Below are 19,622 nucleotides of genomic sequence, written 5' to 3' on the forward strand. Positions count from 1 at the left end.
GAGCATTCAGTCACATGAGCACATTCCTTCCCCATGCTCACATTTTCAAAACCCTGTTCTTCCTACACAAATAATTATAAACTCACTCATCTGGTTTGTGTGCACAGATTTAAGGGATGGGGAAAAGGGTTGCTAGTGACTGGCTTTAACAGTGGAACAAGGGAAGAAGGCTAGTCAGTTCTTTATGTTTCTAAAAACTAATGCCAACAGAAATCTAAATTTTAAAAAGACAATGGACAAGGTCACTTGCACTGATGAGCTCAATAGCTAAAAAGGTTTTGGAGATCAAACTCACTTTGATCCATAATATCCCTTCAAAATATATATTTCATACAGAAACCTGAAGTCTTCTGCTTCACATATGTAACGAGACAAAAAATCGGCTTAACGAAGCAAACTGAATGGGTTAGTTTTGCCTAACAATTTCCCTGAGACAGCCGGCTAATGACTAGAAACAAAAGCAGGTCAACAGGACTGTATTTCCTCAGCTCAGTTCAGTGTCAAGAAAGCACAGCAGTCTCATCAAATATTCTTCACATTTTCTTCCATGTAACTATCACACACATTGCCCTAACAGAAGCATTAAAAACAAAACATCAAGTTCTTCAAACACCAGTCAAAATAAGCTCTCTCTGGCTATGTTCTTAAGCCTTAATTGGCATTTCAAATTGGCAACTGCACACTAAACACTCTAGTACAACATATTATTCCCACTCTACTAATCCATGGCTGACCTACATAAGATGTGACTATAAAGAATCTTTTAACAGTGAGACCTATTAGTATATTAAAATCTAGTCCAACTAGGAAAGTTGGTCATTTTTAGACTCTCTCTTCATTCCGCACTAACATTTCAATCTGTTTCCTCTTTGCATGCATAGCAAAGGTACCACACAAGAGCTGTACACTTGGGTCAGATGCTTGGCTGTTTGAGAGCCCTTCACCTACCTCTTTTGCTGGAAAATATTTTTCATAAAGAAATTCATAATGAATTTTTTTTTTCAACAGACTTGCCTGTCCTCAATGTATTCACCAAGTAATTCCCTATTAGAAATCACCATCTCAGAGCAAAATGCATATGTCCAGATTCTTCACTTAAAACTAGTGGCTACGTCTACTACGTTCAAGATGTGAAACACATTGGATTCCTTTTGAATTGCCAAAAATTGCATCTTCAGTATAAGCAGTATCTGTTCGTTACTCCACAATAGCTTTAATAACCAAGAGACTCATGCACACTGAAGCAGACAGAAATACATTCACATCATACACATTCCTGTTATGAATCCACAGACTTTATGATACTTAATCTCTCCTTCAGTAGAGACTGCAAATTTCCTCCATCTCAATGTCAGCTAGTCTTTTGAAATAATACGCATAAACGGGAAGTAAAAAACTAAGAGTCGAGACCATACTATTTTGAATACTTGAACAACATTTAAATATGTGTAATTTGTTTTATTATTTGTCCCACTGTCTGAGAAAATAGTATTTCTCTGGCATTTACTACACTTGTGCTCCCAGCTGGTAGTTGCAAAGAAATCTGAATTCAGATTTCAAGACTGAGGAATTTCTGGTGAACACCCACAGCAAGTTAAATTAAACGAGCCCATTAGGATTCCTTCACAAATGCATAGAAAACATCTGTCTAACAGCAATACCTACTCCATTCTTACAAAAGAGTTTTAACTGCAAGTAGCAGACAGTTTCTGCCTTATCTATATAGTATAAATACAAAAGTTTCAGTGTTATACTCACAGCGAATTCCGTAAATCATGAGAGGGTCAAGCTGCTTCTTCCCATGCTTCCCCTGGCCCGAGAGGTTGGAGATGGCCTGAATTTCCCGATGGAAGAGATAATCAAGCAATGTCAGTGCCATCTTCTCAGCTGTGCGGCAGTTCGTGCTGATGTGCAGCATGTCAGCAGGGGTGATGGGGCAACGGACCCGCATCTCAGGATTATTTTCATCTCCAAGCCATGTCCCATTGGGGTAATCCTCTAAAAACAAGAGATTGTGGAAAGTCTAATTGTGGCACAGAATGAATCAGTTGGGTTCAAGTTACAGTCAACATTTCCTAAGTTATCATGAGCAATTCTAGTTTTCTTCACGGTCTCCATAAACTTCTTTAAAATTTAGTGTGACTAATGGGCTCACAAGATTTGCTACAAATAAAAAGTTATTCTCAAATCTGCCCCAACGGTGACCAAAAGTTATTGCCATTAACGTTCTGGCCTGCTGAGGAACTGGTGCCATTAGTCCAGCCTAACCTGCTCTCTATTATCTTTTTAAAGTGTCTCATACTAGAGGCCAACAGCTGAAGGAGCACACTATATTCACAATGTTCTCATTCATCAAGTTAGTCATCCCCTAAAAATGAAGATTACTACAACACCATAATATTCTTAAAAGTACAGCTAATTTCAAGACGCTAACAGCTTTGAACCATATTTTCCCCCAAAAGCATCAGAATGAGTCTAAGTAAGATTATAAATTTAAGAAACTAAAGCAGTAATGTATTTGATCGCTTAGAGTATTTCAAGCAATGACAATCATTCAAAATGTAGCCGGAGACCCCAAACAAAATTTTCGTCTTTCTTCGAATTTAGTGGCCAGTAATCTACACTATTTCCTAAACACACAGTTTACCAAGGAACAGCCTAAAGATAATGAATCAGTCACTAATCATTTGCCAAGAGCATCTTCCCTTCTATTCAAGTCTAAGGTCAGCAGCAGCAGAACTGTACGTAACTTCTCTTGTGTATACACACACGTACATTTTATACATAAAGTTTTCTGATTTCTATCCCAGCCTCTCAGTTTGGTGGGAAAAAAAAAATTCATTTTAAGAGGAACACTAAGCCCTCCCTGGAAATTAATCTTTGCAGACAATGCCAGAAGTTAGTGGATTCAAGACTGACCAGAAACCAGAACAGAACTCGTAAGAATGATCAATCCCTACCGAAGTGGAGGATGCAACACAGGACCTAGGAGGAGACTCATTTCAGATAAGAACAGAATTTCCAGTACAAATCTTGACAATGCTAATAGGAACTGGAGAGAGCAACATTCCAGCATTTCAGTGTTCTCTGACACAGACCATTTGGATTTGATTTCTATGTTTGCTCAACTTTGTGGAGTAAAACAAAGCTTCCTGACTTAGGGGTCACTCAGTCCTCCGGTACTGGAGCTTTATTGTATCTCACTGTTTCACACACTGGTAAAAATGTGACCAGGTAATTCAATTACATGATTCATCTTTCATTGAATGTCTTTAAAGTAGCATTTCACTGTATATACAAAGTCACAAATTCCTGGTTTTCATAACCCTTCCAGTCCCCAGACAAGGTGATGGAATTCAGACAGATGAGCACATCCTCTTCACACTGAGCAGACCCCTGAGCAAGCAGCATCTTTATTTCCGAGTACTGGCACAGGTTAAGCAGCCTGCATTTTACTAGACTACAAGCCAAAAGTATGCAATAAAATAGAACATAAAAGCAACTGAAACACTAAAAAACACTTTTCCAACATGACCTTTGGGTTGAGTCATACCACATGTCAGATGGAAGTTTATTGCAATGAATAATGACAGCGTGAAGCAAATGTTAGATTATGCAATACCCATATATCATTATAAACATCTGATTATCAACTATAATAATTTGTAAGGAAAAATATTTACTGCTGATATATGTAGCAGCTAGTCCCTCATGTTGAAATCGGAACATAATGCTCTATTCTGAATGTATTTTTATACACTTGGAATTTTTTCATGTATATCTTTTATTTGAACCTTACTTTTCATTCTAACTCTGTAATAGGGCACACTAGCTGCTTTCTGCTCCCAGTACCAGGTGCCATCTGAAAAAGAAGGTGGTTCAGATTAATTATGACTTGTTTTGAATGCCACTGTGTCTAGCCTCACCACAAGTCTGGTTAACGTTATCAGGGAAAACAACAGTCTGTTCCTGAAGATAAATTGACTGTTCTATAAAAATTTGGGCAGAGCTGACAAAGCAAAAACATCTCTGGATAAATGCGTTAAGTTTTTCAAAGAAATTCTAGGAAGGCTTAGTAAATGATCCTACATCCTATCCAAATCTTACTTCCTTACCAGTTCACAGAATTACTATTAGAAGAGTTATTACTACTTAGGAACACCCTTCACCTGCAATCTTGTTTAACAAATGCTATCAACCTACATGAAACAAAGATTTTTTTCAATTTGAAAAATAATCTCCTTTTTCTTCTTTTTTTTTTTTGTTTTTTTGTTTTTTACTGGCACGGAATCCAGAACATACTGTTTTTACCACATGCAACTGTTCTTTTATTGCTAACAGCCTGGAAAATAGACACTATCTTGTTATTCTGACCTATGAACACAAGCCCCACATTAAATTATCTCCTGCATTTTCCTCCTGCTTTAAAGGCTTCAACAGAAAAGGGAATTTGCTTTATAATCATTTTGCATTAAGTGGAACTTGCATGACTAAAGTTAACCATGACTCTACTGTCTCACTGCAGCTACTTGAGGGCACAAAAGCTAAACTATTCCTTATCGTATATAAAAATAATTCCTCTCGGCCTGCCAACGCACCTGGCACTTTGCACACAGCAAATATGATGAGACTGGCACACAAAAACATGGGGAAAAGAGAAAGTACAGTGCCAGTTATGAGGGAGGCAGAACTGCTCTGCACAAGGGGGGTGATATGGGAGAAGACAGACTAAGAGGAAAAAAGAGCGGGAGCTTGATGGAAGTTCTCTCTGAACAATTAAGTACAAACCCACTATTGATTAAAGGTGCATAATTTGAAGCTCCTAGCACTCAAACAACCTTTTATGCTTACTGAAATGGTTCTTCACGTGTATTATCAGCGTTACAAGCAATATCTACATAGAATCTAGATGAGTCGGGTTATTTAGTACGTAAGTTGCGATAGCCAGATACTGAGTCAGGACTCCACTAGGCACTGTACACCCATACACAGCTGCTTCTATTCCTTAAAGGCTACTAAAACACAAATAACACGTGATGGGTTTGGGGAGGAAGATTACAGTCAAAGAACAGACTTTTCTTTAAAATAATGAAGCATAAATGCACACACTCATCTGTAACTCAGTTAATCACACACCTTTTTTGTTCTGCCCTGAAGGATTTTTCTTTTCTTACTTTTCCTAATGGCCTCATTGCATTTTGAGTGCTATGTGGAAAGGTACTTCCTTGAGTTTCTTTACACCAAATGTTATATCATCAGAGAAGTGGCTCTTGATCATTTCTCCTTCCAGTGTTAAAAGTCCTGACATTTTTATCTGATTTCTTCTCTGTACTCAGAAGCTCATTTCAATGACAGACAGTCTAATTTCTAGCTCCTCTTCAATGTTTTTTTTTTTTAGAGATCAGAAAATTTGCCTTTATCTCCATCCTACTGAATCCAGAACTAGTTCACTTTTCAATGCCGTTTTCAAATCTTTTTTACTGTATTAAGTCCATTTCTTTTATCTCACAACCCAGCTGACCGTTCCTCTGTTTCTGCAGGGATGTGTGAGAAGAGGAGAGGCAGCTGGGGCTGCTACGCAAACAAGCATTTCTATGGAAACGGGACGAGCCAGCCTTAAGGTTAGTATCAAGAAACCCTACATCAAGAGAATAAAAACCAAACAAGAGTCACTGTGGCTTTCAGACTCACTCTGGACGTGTGTGTGTGTTTTTCTGCCTGGGGAGATGACAGACACTTACCCATTACATCTTTCCATTGGGGTACACTCCCCTACTTAGACATGGGAGCATTAGCAGTGAGAACAGAAGCAAAGCTCTCACTAGGTGCTGTCAGTCACTTCTTTAAACCAAGGAACAACAAAAGGAAACACCTGCCCACATAAACACCTGAATTAACATGTTCCATTATTCAGAGTAGTTGTGTTTATTTTACTAACAAGGCTGGGTGCAAATCTGGCATTTGCAGCAGAGAAAAATGACTGGTAGCTGCAGTACAAAGGCAGAAAGATTAATTAAGCTTTTTTTAAAAAAAAAAAAAACAAACAACAAAACCCAAATACTAACCTACAAAAATAACCCCCCATTTTAGAGAAATTAAATAATGTTTTGGCTGATGTGTAGAAAATTCATCATCATCTTTTTAAATAAACTTCTGTCAATTAGTCCAAGTCCTTTGCTCCTGCAAGAGTTCACAGAGGTAGTGATGAACTGACAAGCTACAGAGCACTGACTTTATTAACTAACAATCATTAAATAAGGAGCAGAGTGACAATGAGCTATATGTTAACCCACAAATCTAGCAATCTGATTTAAAGCTTGTGCAAAAGAAAAGTTAAAGAACTAGCTTTAAAGCTATGCTCACCAAAACCTCTTCCCACCACAAAAAGCAGTTAAGATGCTGGGAGTTCTGGCAAAAGGAAGCGTACAACACACACATCCACAAACATCAGCCCTGGACACAGAACTGGGGCTTTTTGCGTGACTATTCTTGGGGTCGAGGGGGGAGGAAAAAAAAAGGTTTAACTTGCATGTAAATATAAAAGAAAGATAGCCAGAAGAATTGCATGCTCCAGGTACTATCTTCTATATGACACAAAGGATTTGGCTACAGGAGACACAGTTCCAGTTAACTTCTAAGCCCCCGTGGTTAGAGGGCTGGTACACTCTACAAAATATTCTGAAAATATATCTTGCACTGCCCTGCCCTCACGGTTTCTTCAGCTGTCTGACAGACAACACAGAGCACAAAGGAACAGAGACGGGTATGCAGTACCAAAGTACTTGGCTCAGCAAATACTATGGTGTGCATCGAAGTCTCAGCATAACATCAGCAAGATTACTAGTTGGTTAAAAATAAAGCCTCAGTTTTAGTATGCGGTTAAAGCCATGAGAGAAAGAGGAGATTCACTTACTTTATGACTCATGGAAGGCCAGGGAATTTATTCAACGGAAGTAGAAAATTAAGACTATGCGATCATCTGTAATCTAAACCCATCAGCTAAAAAAAAAAAATCCAGATAAATTTGGGAAAATTAAAATCCATGGATTTAGAAGGCTTTTTAAACACTGAGAAAATGCATTTCATGACAGAAATCAGATTTCTAATTTAGGTTTTGCCCACTTTCTTGTTTATTGCCTTTTTCTTAACATTTAACTTTACGCAGTGGACCAGACTGTTGATTCCAAACATCACCGTGACAGATACCTGGAAGAAACCATTGTTCATTTGTTTGCTCCCAATAATAATAAATTTTTTAAAATTTAAAAATAAAAGCAATTCAATCTCTATAGTTTTCTTTGGCTTTAACAAGTCACTGAAGCTCCTGAAGTCTCATCAGTTTCTTCACATCAGCTACATACAGTATCGTTTTACGGCACAAAAAGTTTGCTATTTAAAAGGTCATTCTCTTTCTGTATCTGATCATAAGGAGCTTGGCAGAAAAAAGCCAAGTGCTGCAAATGATCATATAACATGCAAGATTCGATCTTTCAGTAAACTGAAAAACCCTGTGGACAGAAAAGTCTGGGCCACATGCAAATAGCTGCTTGGATTCACGTTTGGAAAGTAAATTCTGAGCACTATTTAATACTACTATTGTAAAATGATTGTTTCGAATACAAAGTTAAAGAGACAATATGTGACTAAATTTCATGTGGAAAAAGATTATTCCCCCTTTAATTAGCACACTATGGGGACCAGCTTTCCATTATCTTCTCAAAAAATATGCAGGTTTACAATTTTAATAGTCTTAAAATGCAGTAAAAGGAATGCCAAGAAAGCAGACATGATACAAAACTACCCTCTATGGTGCCAAACATCATATGCCAGTGTATCAAGTGTAAAGTTCACTGAACCAAATTCTAAATCAATGGATCTTGCCATTTTATTTCTATCGCTTTAAAACAGCTTTCATAGAGCTCTGTTCAAGAGCATTCCACATGTTTGGGAGACACTAAGGACAGTGTGTTTCTTTCTTAGTAATTTCAAAGTCTTGGCTTTAGCATAGGCTTTTTAAAAATATCTGCTTTTAAAGCACCATAGTAATGCTGAATGGGACGTTCTTATACCACAAAGATGAGAGGGCCTGATTTTTTTTCTCCTTCCATATTAAAGACAGGACAGTAACTCTATTGTGAAAGATTTAAAAGGATAACATAATGTGCATTAATGTTTTAGGAACAGATGCTCCTCTTGTTTATACAGTAAATCACAGATTAGATATTTTAAATGTTACCATATACTGAATATGTCTAAGAACAGTATTATTATAATATTCCTTACATCTTGAAGCCCCTTGTATCTTGAAAGCAATATCTAGTATTAAACAAATAATGCTTTCATCATATCTCCTAGAGAAGCGTGCAAGTATAATCACAGTGCCTTTAGATAGCTCCTTTAGTTCAACAGTAAGTATTCAACATTTGAGCTTTGCTGAGCTAAACTGAAGCAGCTGCTTGAGATAGTAGTTTTTCTGTACATAAGCTGCATTTTAAAAAGCAAATTCTGTTTTTACCAATAGTCTAATGTGAAATTTCGAAGAGCAAGTTCTTGAATTTTATTTTAAAAAAACTTTACAACACCTTCAGAGGAAAGACAAAACTGCCTGATCACAGCAAAACTAATTTATCAAAAAAATTACTAAATATATTTGGATATTAGCTATTCTTTGTTTTCTGCTCTTAGCACATGTTTCTTGGTAAAACAGTATTTGACAAGGTAAAATTCTGAAAATACTACTTAGTGCAAGCTCAAGACTTGCCAAAAAAGTTCTTCATGAACTAAGTGTGATCTTTTATACATGAATTCCAAGCAGTTTTACCCACAAATAGAAACCACGAGTAAGCAACAGCCACACTTTTTTACTATTTTCTATAAGTCTTGAATCAGAATTAAGTGTTGCAGAAGGTGCTACATAAGTACAGAACAAATACAACAACCTTACCCAGCAATTTTTCAATCCAAGAACACGGCAGTAATCCACAGAATCCACCGTAAGTGGATTACAGAGAGACAGACAGGTGACAAAACACACTAAGATGGGTAGACATCACCAAAAGAAAAAGTATCTCAAGAGAAAGGTATCAACTATAGCTAAGTTTTATGTAAACACCATGAGAAAAGACAATTTTATGAGTATTACAGACAGTGATGTATATATCTAGTTATAAGGATCTCCTCCCAGGGAAGCAGAAGGAAGCATAAAAGTCTCTGTGAAAACAGGACAAGCAAGGAAACCTGTCATCTATGTCTGAGGAAGCCAGAGCAACTCTAAACAGTGACTGGAAGATGGCAAAGGTCAAGACCTTCCTTCATAATGAGGGTGCCATGGAGTAGGGAAGGGGATGCACGGGGAAGATGATGGGGTTAAAATTATGAGTTTAAACAACTGTATCTGTAATAGCTTTCTGAATATAAGGCCAAAGAGGAGTCCTTACAGTAAATAAGATGGGAGGTAACTGAAATCTAGACAAAACAGTGTTATTTTTGTCTCAGATGTTATCTATTAAGAACATAAAAGGCTCCTTTTAAGTACTGATCCTTTGAAAATCTGCTCACCATTCTTACCAAAACTTACTTGTTCATAGTTACTGCAACTTGCTTTTCGTCCTCTAATGCTAAAACTCTTCAGTTAACAAGTTTAGACAAAATATATTTAAGAATGTCAGAATGTATTTTAAACAGACTCATGAAAGTGCATACGGTTGCCAGGTTATAGCTTAGTCAATTGAAAACCAACTCGACAGGATTACAGCCACATACCAGTACTAGAGAATTCATTAAAGTCAGAAAACAATATAGCTATTTAATACCACCATAGGTTTAAAACAGCTGTAATTTAAAACTAGTGTGGATCTCGTGTCCTTCACAGTATTACCTTTTGCAGTGGAAGGCAAAATCCAAAAGAACACAACAACGTTAGGATTAAATTTTTCATAAACAGACTATACACAAGGCCTTACCTACCACGTAATCAACTAGTACTGACATCTTCAGAGATCCAAAGGCCTAAAGAATCCATCCACAAAATAATTTTGTGCAAGAAGGGCACTAAGTGTCAACCATAGCATTTGAGGTTGGTGAAATCCAATTCAGAGTCTACACACTTCTATAAGTGTACAAGAATTCTGGAAAGCACAGAAAAACAGTCTTCTCAAAATAACAGTCTAAACTTTTCCTTCTATGACCACGCTGAGAGCTTAAGTAGTATAATACTGGAAAACTGAAGAGGAAAACAGAACACTGCCATCATTTAACACACAAATTCCCATGTAGCTATTAAAAAAAAATTTAGCATCCTTAGTATAGAAAACTTAACAGCTCTCCCACTCTGAAAATGTATCAGTGAAATTAATGAAATCTCTTCCTGTTCTATCTTTGCTTTGCATAACACAGTGAACTGTACGAAGTTGGAGGGTGCCCATGACATTTAAGTCACACAATTCTGCACAGCTTCAATACACCTGAGAGAAATATCAACGCCCTTCCAATCACAGCTGAACAGATGGATAAAAGTCACTGCGTTATAAACCATTTAACACACACAACTAAATCCTCACAAACACAAAGGGACAAATAAGGGGTTTTGTAACAGTTCCTGAAGATTTACAACAATCCGTTACAAAAATAACATGTACATAGACACCAAGCCCAAATGATGATGTTTTAAAAAATGTTCTTCATTAATCAACTGCTCATCGTTTTTAAGCCTAATTAGAAAGTTCAAGATAAAAGAAAAGCACAACTTTGTTTAAACTGAGAGAATATGCTGTACTCCAAGACTTACAGTAAGAACACACTCGTGTCAAAATTAACTGGACTTTTAAAAGAGAAAAACACATCTATCAACTGCTGACATTTACTTTAAACACTTCTTAGTGATAAATGTTTGTTTCTTATTCCATTAAATGCAAAGATGTGCAATCCATGCTGGGGAAAAAGAAAAAAAACGAGAGAGGACAACAAACTAATAAAGTCCCCTATATTTTTTAAACACAGGTTTCCTCCAGATTAAAGAAAAAGCATACGGTGCTTCAGGAAAACACAGCAAAGACATTAATTTTCATTATATTTACATTGTTTTCATCTACCCAAACCCTTCTGAAAACTAGCCTCTGTCCGAATTCTTAGGTACTCGCACATGAAAATGGTTTGTTTGTAAGTTTGACACGTCATGCTGTAATTCGTGTTTGGTGGTTTCTTTCCTCCAGAAAACATTTCTGCTAAGACAAGACACGTTCACATATTCTGGGAATAACAACTACACAAAAGGCTTCTAAAACACGGGAACAGATGGGTACTTCAAATTTCTAGAAGCTGCTCTTTAGAAAGAAAATGTTTATATGAAAACACAAAACTACACCTCCTGATGTAAACTGCTTCACTGCGTTTCTACCACAACAACAGGAGTTACCTATAGAGCTCTAATGTTTCAAAAAACAGAGAAAAAGAAAGGTTAACCAGACTTGAGACTTATTAACTGTGGGTAAGGACAGCTTCACAACTGTCAGAGGAGCCATCCTAAAGCTCTTCCAAATCAGAACTTCTTAGCCAAGATTGTAACTAAGATAATTATATGACAAAAAGAACTCTGGTTTGAAAAAATGACTATTGGTTAAAGCGAGGATTTTTGTAAACATTAGCATGTTGTGCTAAAAATACGAGGAGATATTTTTCCTAAATCAGAAAAATAAAGAGAAAAAGAGGTAGGTGATGATTAAGTCAATTAGACCTTACAGATAGCACTTAGAAGCAACATTTTAGCATTGGCTGAGCTGTTTAAATTACCAGAATAGAGCATGTGGACACAGTGTTACTTGGTAAATTGTATGTTTGCTGTTTTAAAAGCTTTTTGTTTTTTCACTTCTACTCAAATGTGTTTAGTGGGTCACACCTGGGCTTCTTCATTCAGTACCAAGTTTCAGTCAGTAAAAAAATATTTCTATTTTTTTCCTAAGGATTTAAATGAAGGCTCCAATCTAGATCTCCAGAACCCAAAGATTCAAAATTAGTTAGTTTTAAATTTATGTCCCTTCCCCATTTAAACTTTAAGAGGATCAGTGGCATTCAATTCTTTCAAACAGTGTTTCTGCAGGAAGACATCTCCTTAAAACAGAAGTTTGCTAAAAGAGAGTTTTGAGCTCTGATCTCAGTATTAAATTATCCTCCCATTTGTAAAAAAATAATTTTACATCTAAAGCCCGTGGTTATAAGCTTACACAACTGTTTATATATCCATACCAAGTGCTCTTCTCTAATTTCCCCAGAAGATCCACTTGGCTGCAACAAAGTTAGAGCAGAAAAGACACGCTCTAACATATGCATTCAAAACAACAACAGACTAATCACTTTTGACAGTTATTAATATCTACGGGGTAAAATTACAAGTTAAATGAAAAAACACTATTACTTAGTTGGCTGAATAAGGATATACTTGATATTTTCTATGCCAAAAATATGACATTAATAATAGTAGTAAGTCACTAGTAAGCCTTCTAGCCTATTTTAATTTTACACTGGTAATACAATACCGAACAATTCTGTTCTTGCTGGGTTTTATCCTCACTTATGCAAGATGACTTTATGAACACTACCATTAGAACTGCAGTCCAATGAATACAGCAGTTGTTGATATTTCTGCTATCATCCCCACATGAAAGGGCATTAATTCATTTTTCCAAATTTCACATTGGAATAAGTTCACAAGATTTCACAAAAATTAGAGATTGTGTATCTCTACGTGCTTTCAGTTCATAAATACTACATTCTAAAGTCAACACTTTGCAGACCATTAACTGCATCTAGAAAATGGAGATTTTCCGTTTTCTGAAAAGCAAATCAGGTAACTGTTGTTCAAAGAAACGAGAGAACACACCTTACTGCACATGCAGAAAGAGTAATATACAACTGAAAAATTGCATAAAGTCACAGTGTTAAATTGAAAAAAAACCCCACACCCTTATTCTAGACTATTATTGGAACTAGGAACTAGCCTCCACGCTTCTGCATAATTATTTTGCAGCAATAGAAAGGCAATAACACTAATATTTTTTAAACGACCATACATGATTAAATGCTCTTTGAAAACAGCCAGCAAACAATGCCTTTATATAAATGTATTAACTAAATTCTGAATATATCCACACATCAGTGCCATATCCAAAGTCAGCTAAAGCCCAACTATAAACACAGCTTAGTTTTGCTTTCCTGACACGAGATGACAGATGGGAGTCATACTGAAAACCTGCTGTTTAGTCTCAGTCCGTAAGGGCTGACGTACGCCATTCTCAGCCCCTCGGATTTTACAATCAATCCAGTTTGCTTTGAGCAACTCAAAGTCACTCAGAATTCTTTCACAGACGATGAAAGCAAGCTGATGGGTGCTGTAACTTTTGCCTTTTACTGCTGAAGAAAACAAGTCTGCACAAGAGAACTATTATTCTTCTTCACTTCCTTTATTAATAATTTAATTTCTGTGATATCTTGCAGGCTACTTCGCTTAGCATTCCTTCTGTGCAAGCGGTCCTCTCTCATCTTTTCGAGGGCAAGAGGTAGGTGTGGGGGATTACTAATCTGATCCTCAAAGTGTTCATCAATCTCAGAGAGATTTTTAATGGATGAGCGTTCTAAAGGCCTGAAGAAAATCAGATCTGAAGACATTAATGGATTAGCCGTTTCTTCAAAATTTACATATACAACAATGGCAGAAAAGGCCAACATCACATCTGTCTGTGCAGGTCTGTGCCAAACAACTGCATCAGAAAGGGCATTACAGAACAAATACCCTCCCAATGTTAGAAACTTTGTTCCTCACATAGTTCACAGAGCTGTATGAAATATTAACAGACATTTAATGTGTATTTTCACATCAAAATATCAGCACTATCTGCGATCCAGTCATTTTTTTTGAGAGGAACTCCTCAGGCAGTCTCAGCCTCCTTTACCTCCCCACTGACCCAAAACAAAACAGCCTTCGGAAGCAACTCTGTCTCACAACACACAAACAGGACAGAACCTAAAAGCTCTTTATAACATGCACGTGTTGCACAAGTATCCACAAAAAAGTCAAAGAATCCTAGGTCCAGATGCCTTACAGCAACATTTTCAGAAACAACCTCTGGCACTTGAGACTTTCAGCAGACTGACTTCTGAAATTTCCCAAGTATCAAAGTTTTAAAGCATCTCGTTCAGCTGTTCTGAAATCTTTGACTGCACTCCTAAATACTCTGTTTCAGGCTATCTTGAATTAATCCTCACCGCTAATTGTATCCCAACTTGTTCACACCCAACGTGCTTTTACCAATGGCTGGAGATCATGCAGAAGAAATTGAATTACTCCTAAATTAGAGTCTTCCTATTTCAATGTCAGAGATCAAAATGACAACACATTTGTCTCTTAAGTACAAAGGTCACCTCCTAAATGTAATCTGCTGCAATAATTTCCTGAAGTAACTTATTCTTCTCTGGTACATTAATGTAAGTATGAACTACCACATCCAGAATACACTTTAGTAAATATTCAATAAATATGTTTTAAAACAATTAGGAAAATTATTAAACTGAAGTCTAGGATTCAAATTACATCTGTACTCAAAAACACCCCCACTGATGCTTTCAAACAGTCATAAAATATAATTTATCATATGTTGTTTTCACCTAAAACTCAGTGTCCCTTATATCATTTTGCTTGTGATTAAAATATAGACACTTTCGTTTCAGTATTTCCAACAATATAAAATAGAACATAAAGCTAATCTAAGATGCTTAGATTTCACTACATTTGATTTCTGTGTGCAAGACTTAAAGAATTTTCAGAAAAATCTGACACTATACACTACCCTGTTAAGGCTGGTTTTAATATGAATTTCCTTATAAAACTTGTTTACAGTTGCTAAAATAACTACTTTACATTCATAAGAATTACACAAGGGGACTGTCACAATAAGTTACTGGAGGAAATGGACCCATAGATTTTATTGCCCAGAGAAGACATTTATTTTCCTGAAACAGTATTTCAGCTTGGTGATAGGAAATCCTGTGGGTTGCATGTGTTAATTCGAAGGATTTAAAATATAAAGCTACCCTGCTATACTGGGGTATACTTCCTAACTTTTACAATAATTTTAATCAGCTTTTCTGCCTGCAATACTAGTAAAAATGGAAAGAAAAAAAAAAGGAAAGACAACCAAAAAACAACCAACCTACTGAGATTCATTCACTCCTATCTGATGCTTGCTATACTGCCTAACAACTCAAGGTTGGACCCGTGATACAATCTCTGAAGCTTCCAGTTGAACTTTAGTTCACTCCACCACCACATTTCCTTGCTCAAGCACAGTGTGATCAGCATACCTTCAGAGTTCAGCGTAATAAGAGTGACATTGTTCCCAATACTTTGGCTTCCTAACTGTCCATTGTTGGAAACTGAGTCACTGGCCTCAGAGCCACTCTCTCCATCTTCATTGTGACTGTCGTCATGCCCTGGAACTTTCACCACTATGGTGTTCTGCCTGCGTCCAGGAACAGCACTATAGAAAAGAAAAGTACGTAACTTTGGGAAAACACAATCCTTTGATCTGGAATAGCATCATTATAAGGGAATTAAAAACACTAATTGATGAAATTAAATGTATTATAAAAGCACAGTCCTTTAAACAAGAGTACTCCTGTTTATAACTCTGAAATACCCTGCAAAATAAAATGGAGGGGAAAAAGCAGAAGAAATAAAAAAATTTTAGATACACACTTTCTATCACTATTACACAGTAATCACACAGGAGTTCTGTTAATGGAAAAGTCTAGGCCCAGTGTGCAAAACAACAACATATTTAAATAATTTATAAAAACATTATTTAGAACATTTTCTACCCAGAATCTACATTTCCACTTAATTTAAAATTTGCTTTAGATAGTACAAATCCTAACAAGCCTTCCTGGGCTGCTGCATATCCCTTCTTCAGTTGGTTAAATACAGGATCTTGGCATGTTCCCAAGTGATCGTGCATCTGTGTAAAAAAATATGTAGCTATGGGCACTTTTACTGTCAACTGGCAGCTGTCAACTAACATTGAACTAATCCCAGATCCTCCAAGATGTTCTCTCCCCATCAAGAGTGAAGTGTTGCTCTGTACCTTTAATGCTGATAGGAGGTTTCCCCAGGCAGAACTAAAATATTGAAGCACCAGTTCAATGTTTTTCCCCTCACTGTTACCTAGAACATTCCTTGTTTTGCACTTCAAATGGCTGCAGAGGCCGATATTGAACTGTCAAAGGAGGAAATGAAGGGGGAAGATTCCCGTAACTGCTACTAACTTGCTAAGGATATTTTCCAGAGAATCCGCTGCTCTGCTCAATGGCTCTTCCTGCCCAACCATCTTGGCTACAATTGAATTCTGCCGGTCGTTGTTCAGTATTACTGTGGTCTGAGGGACAACACTACAAGACAAAAATCAGAGAGGAAAATGGAATGTAAAGGAGCAAACCTTATAAATAATACATTAACACAGTCTTATGGTTTAAATAGTCTACTTAAAAACAAGAGACTGCCTCTAAGCCTTGCTCTTTCTCCCAGCATCGCGGTTATGTATCAAATGCTAAAGCTGGTAATCCATCCCATTTGACATCTGTACCATTTCAAGTACTCAGTTTTTTTCAGAGGACAGATGGCTTCAATGGAATTATATAAAAGTCCACGACCCCTGGCAAAGTGATAAAGAATTCATCAACTCAAAATACACAGGAGGAAGTCTGTAAATCAAAGCTCCAAAGAGCCACCAAATTCTTTTTTTTGAAAACTCTGAGTGTGAGCAATTTCAGAGATACTACAGCCAACTTACACGGTAATGCACCATTTTTAGTAGGATAATTCCTGGGGGAAAAAAACATGTAAAATTATTTATTACAAAATTGGATGATAAGATTAGTTAAAAAACACGTGTTGTCTTCCAGAGCTGGGGGGCTTGTGGAGGGCAGGGAGACGGGAGTGGTACTAGGGGTATCAGAGCAAACAGGGACAGACTGTAACTTTAAATAATGACAAGACTAAATTATTTCTTGTGTGCATTTTACATACAAAAAAAAAATCTAAAACAATAGAAAAGCATTTAGTATGTGAGAAACCAGAAAGCCTTCTTGATCACTTATGATGACAACATAGAAGGAAGTAACTAGAGAAGCGCTGCACAGAAAAGCACACTGTCTGCACTATAATACAAAAGCAAACATGAATAATTGTCTCCAGCATGTAGCTTATCATTTAATTTGGGTTCAGAGATTATTAACATTATTCCCACCACATTACTCATATTCTAAATCATGGTTTTGATACTTAAGACTGTTTCCAATGCGCTCATGGTAAACTTAAGGAGAAAACTTACAAGAAAAATTGTGATTCGGTGAAAGAGAAGGCTTTCTTCTTTCTCTTTGCTTCCCACAGTAAACAGTCCACTATTGTTTTAACTGGTTCAACATCTCAAATATGACTGATAGTCATTTATTTTTCCTAACTGTATTCCTTGGCTAATTGTTCAAACACAAATTAAACAAATCTGATGACAGCAACTCTTGTTTATTTCAACTGTAAGAGAGCATCTGCTTGCTTGAATATTCATGTGTCTACATTTTAAGCACTACAATATCCATCATTAAGACCTAAAGAAAAGATAAGAAACTGTCATAAGAACTAACAATAAACGGATCTCAACTTTGGCACAGATAAAATGGTTGACCACAGTTTTTTTGGATAGAAAAAGCTCCAGGGCCTAATGCCCTGCCTCCTTCTTACAGTCACTGCATCTGTTGCTAGCAACACATGGGATTCCTCACGGACTGCCAAGGATCTGCTGGATTGCACACCTTGAGCAGCTCTGCAAGATGTTTGTCTAATCAGACAAGTACAAACTGTACTAGAGTTCTTCATGTGTGCGTGTGAAGTTCAAACTGTATTAAGCAATAGATGGTTTCTGTTGGGCTTCTTCAGTTGCTATCTGGAGCACAGGGGTTTATGACGCTTTCATAGTCACCTTTTCAAAATTTTCTCAATTACCAAGGGGAAAAAACCTGCATGCTTTTTATTTTTTAAAATGGCAACTTCTGCCTATTTTCTCAATGCCAGCACTGAACATTTAAAAAAAAAAAACCACTACACCAACTAGATAAAATATCAATACGTGGCAATGCTGGCAGTCCCCCCAGTCTAGCAGCAGTACATGTTCTCCTTACATTTCCCAAATAGCTGCATTTGAAGTTTTTACAGGACAGTTTAAAATGTTCAAGGATTTTACACTTCCTTTTAGACACTGTTCTTTATCACCATCTTCCTTGCAATCACTTCTGAATGCCTGTTTAAAATGTCACTTACCAAAGCTTATTTTTAATGAACACTCTGAATAATTAATTTCAGCTGTAGAGATAAATGCAATAAATTACATTTATAAAGTCCTTAGGATTTTGCTCATATTAAGCTTTTATTTGAAAAAGAGTCCTAGCACTAAAAATTGGCATAAAATAAGGAAGTTGGGGAGGGGTTGCCCCGTTTTTTTTTTTTTTTTAAGGAATAGTCATTTTTAAAGAAGACAATCTAAGAGTGAGCTGGATGGCATATAGCTAATTCAAGCAAATTTTGAATAAGGAAATACTTTTGTACAGCCCACCAGCACAGATTTATTGCCTCTTCAACACATCGATGTACGTGCAAGTTTGCTTACTTCAGTGAAGAAAAAAATTTAAGTTTCTCCCTAAACAAACACCCATGAAAACACTGACTCCTCTCTAAGAATTAACTTTCCCTAGTTAGTAGAGTGGGTTATTGACAGGAAAAAAATCCACCTGCACGGTTATTTTGAGAGGAGCCACTAAACATACTATTTTAGTGACACACATTTTCCTGGCACAAAGCCAAAACCAGACACCACACACACAAGGCAAACCTCTGTAAGAAGCCACAGATACCACCAAACTGTCCATCAATTGTTTTACATTTGGAAATGAACTGTTATCAAGTTGTAAATTCTCAAAGAATCTATAAAGCAGTGTGGAGAGGAAAGTACCTATAAAGCAGTTTGGTAGAGAACAGCTCCAGTAAGCGTTTGGAAATGTTTAACACAGCACAACAAATCTACAACCTCCAATTAACCTCTTGCTGTGATTAACCTGCCTGAGTAGCAACTCTACATCTAGTTTGAAAATAACTGAAGTGTCTCATCTGTTACCAGGAATCATTAGGGTTAGATAAAAGATTATTGCTGTTTTCTGTATCTACTAGCACAAAGACTCCAGGAAAACTCACTTAATTCTTTTTCAGTCTTCAAGGAGAAGGAATTTCTTAAGTTTAATGGGTAACTCTTGAAAAATGGTGCTTTGAAGAACAGTCCGCATGAGGAGGATGAGGTGACCTTTCCATTCAAAAAGTCATAAACATTAACCAAGAAATTACAGTTCTGGTCCATGTTCTACATGGACAAGAATGGTTACGGAATTTGCTGAGAAATTCTGACTACAAGGCAGAAATTATTCAAAGCTGATGCTGTGAAACTTGAGCAGTTACTTACCTGGAAGAAAATAAAAACTGGGACCAGTACAGAAGGGCACCACCATGCTTGAAAAAGGAGAGTTTCACAGGATTG

General features: G+C 36.7%; 1 protein-coding gene across 1 annotated transcript in view; it reads right to left on the reverse strand.

Annotated features, from left to right (window-relative positions):
* BANP (BTG3 associated nuclear protein) overlaps nucleotides 1-19,622 on the reverse strand; it is a 138,331-nt gene that overhangs the window by 100,549 nt on the left and 18,160 nt on the right. Inside the window, exons 4-6 of the mRNA XM_026857117.1 lie at nucleotides 16,312-16,434; nucleotides 15,352-15,527; nucleotides 1,759-1,998 (exon numbers count right to left, since the gene is read on the reverse strand). Coding sequence (XP_026712918.1) covers nucleotides 1,759-1,998; nucleotides 15,352-15,527; nucleotides 16,312-16,434 — 539 coding nt within the window. The remainder of the gene's footprint in view (nucleotides 1-1,758; nucleotides 1,999-15,351; nucleotides 15,528-16,311; nucleotides 16,435-19,622) is intronic.

The sequence above is a fragment of the Athene cunicularia genome, assembly GCF_003259725.1.
Source record: "Athene cunicularia isolate RWA chromosome 11 unlocalized genomic scaffold, athCun1 chr11_part2, whole genome shotgun sequence".
Classification (NCBI taxonomy): domain Eukaryota; kingdom Metazoa; phylum Chordata; class Aves; order Strigiformes; family Strigidae; genus Athene; species Athene cunicularia.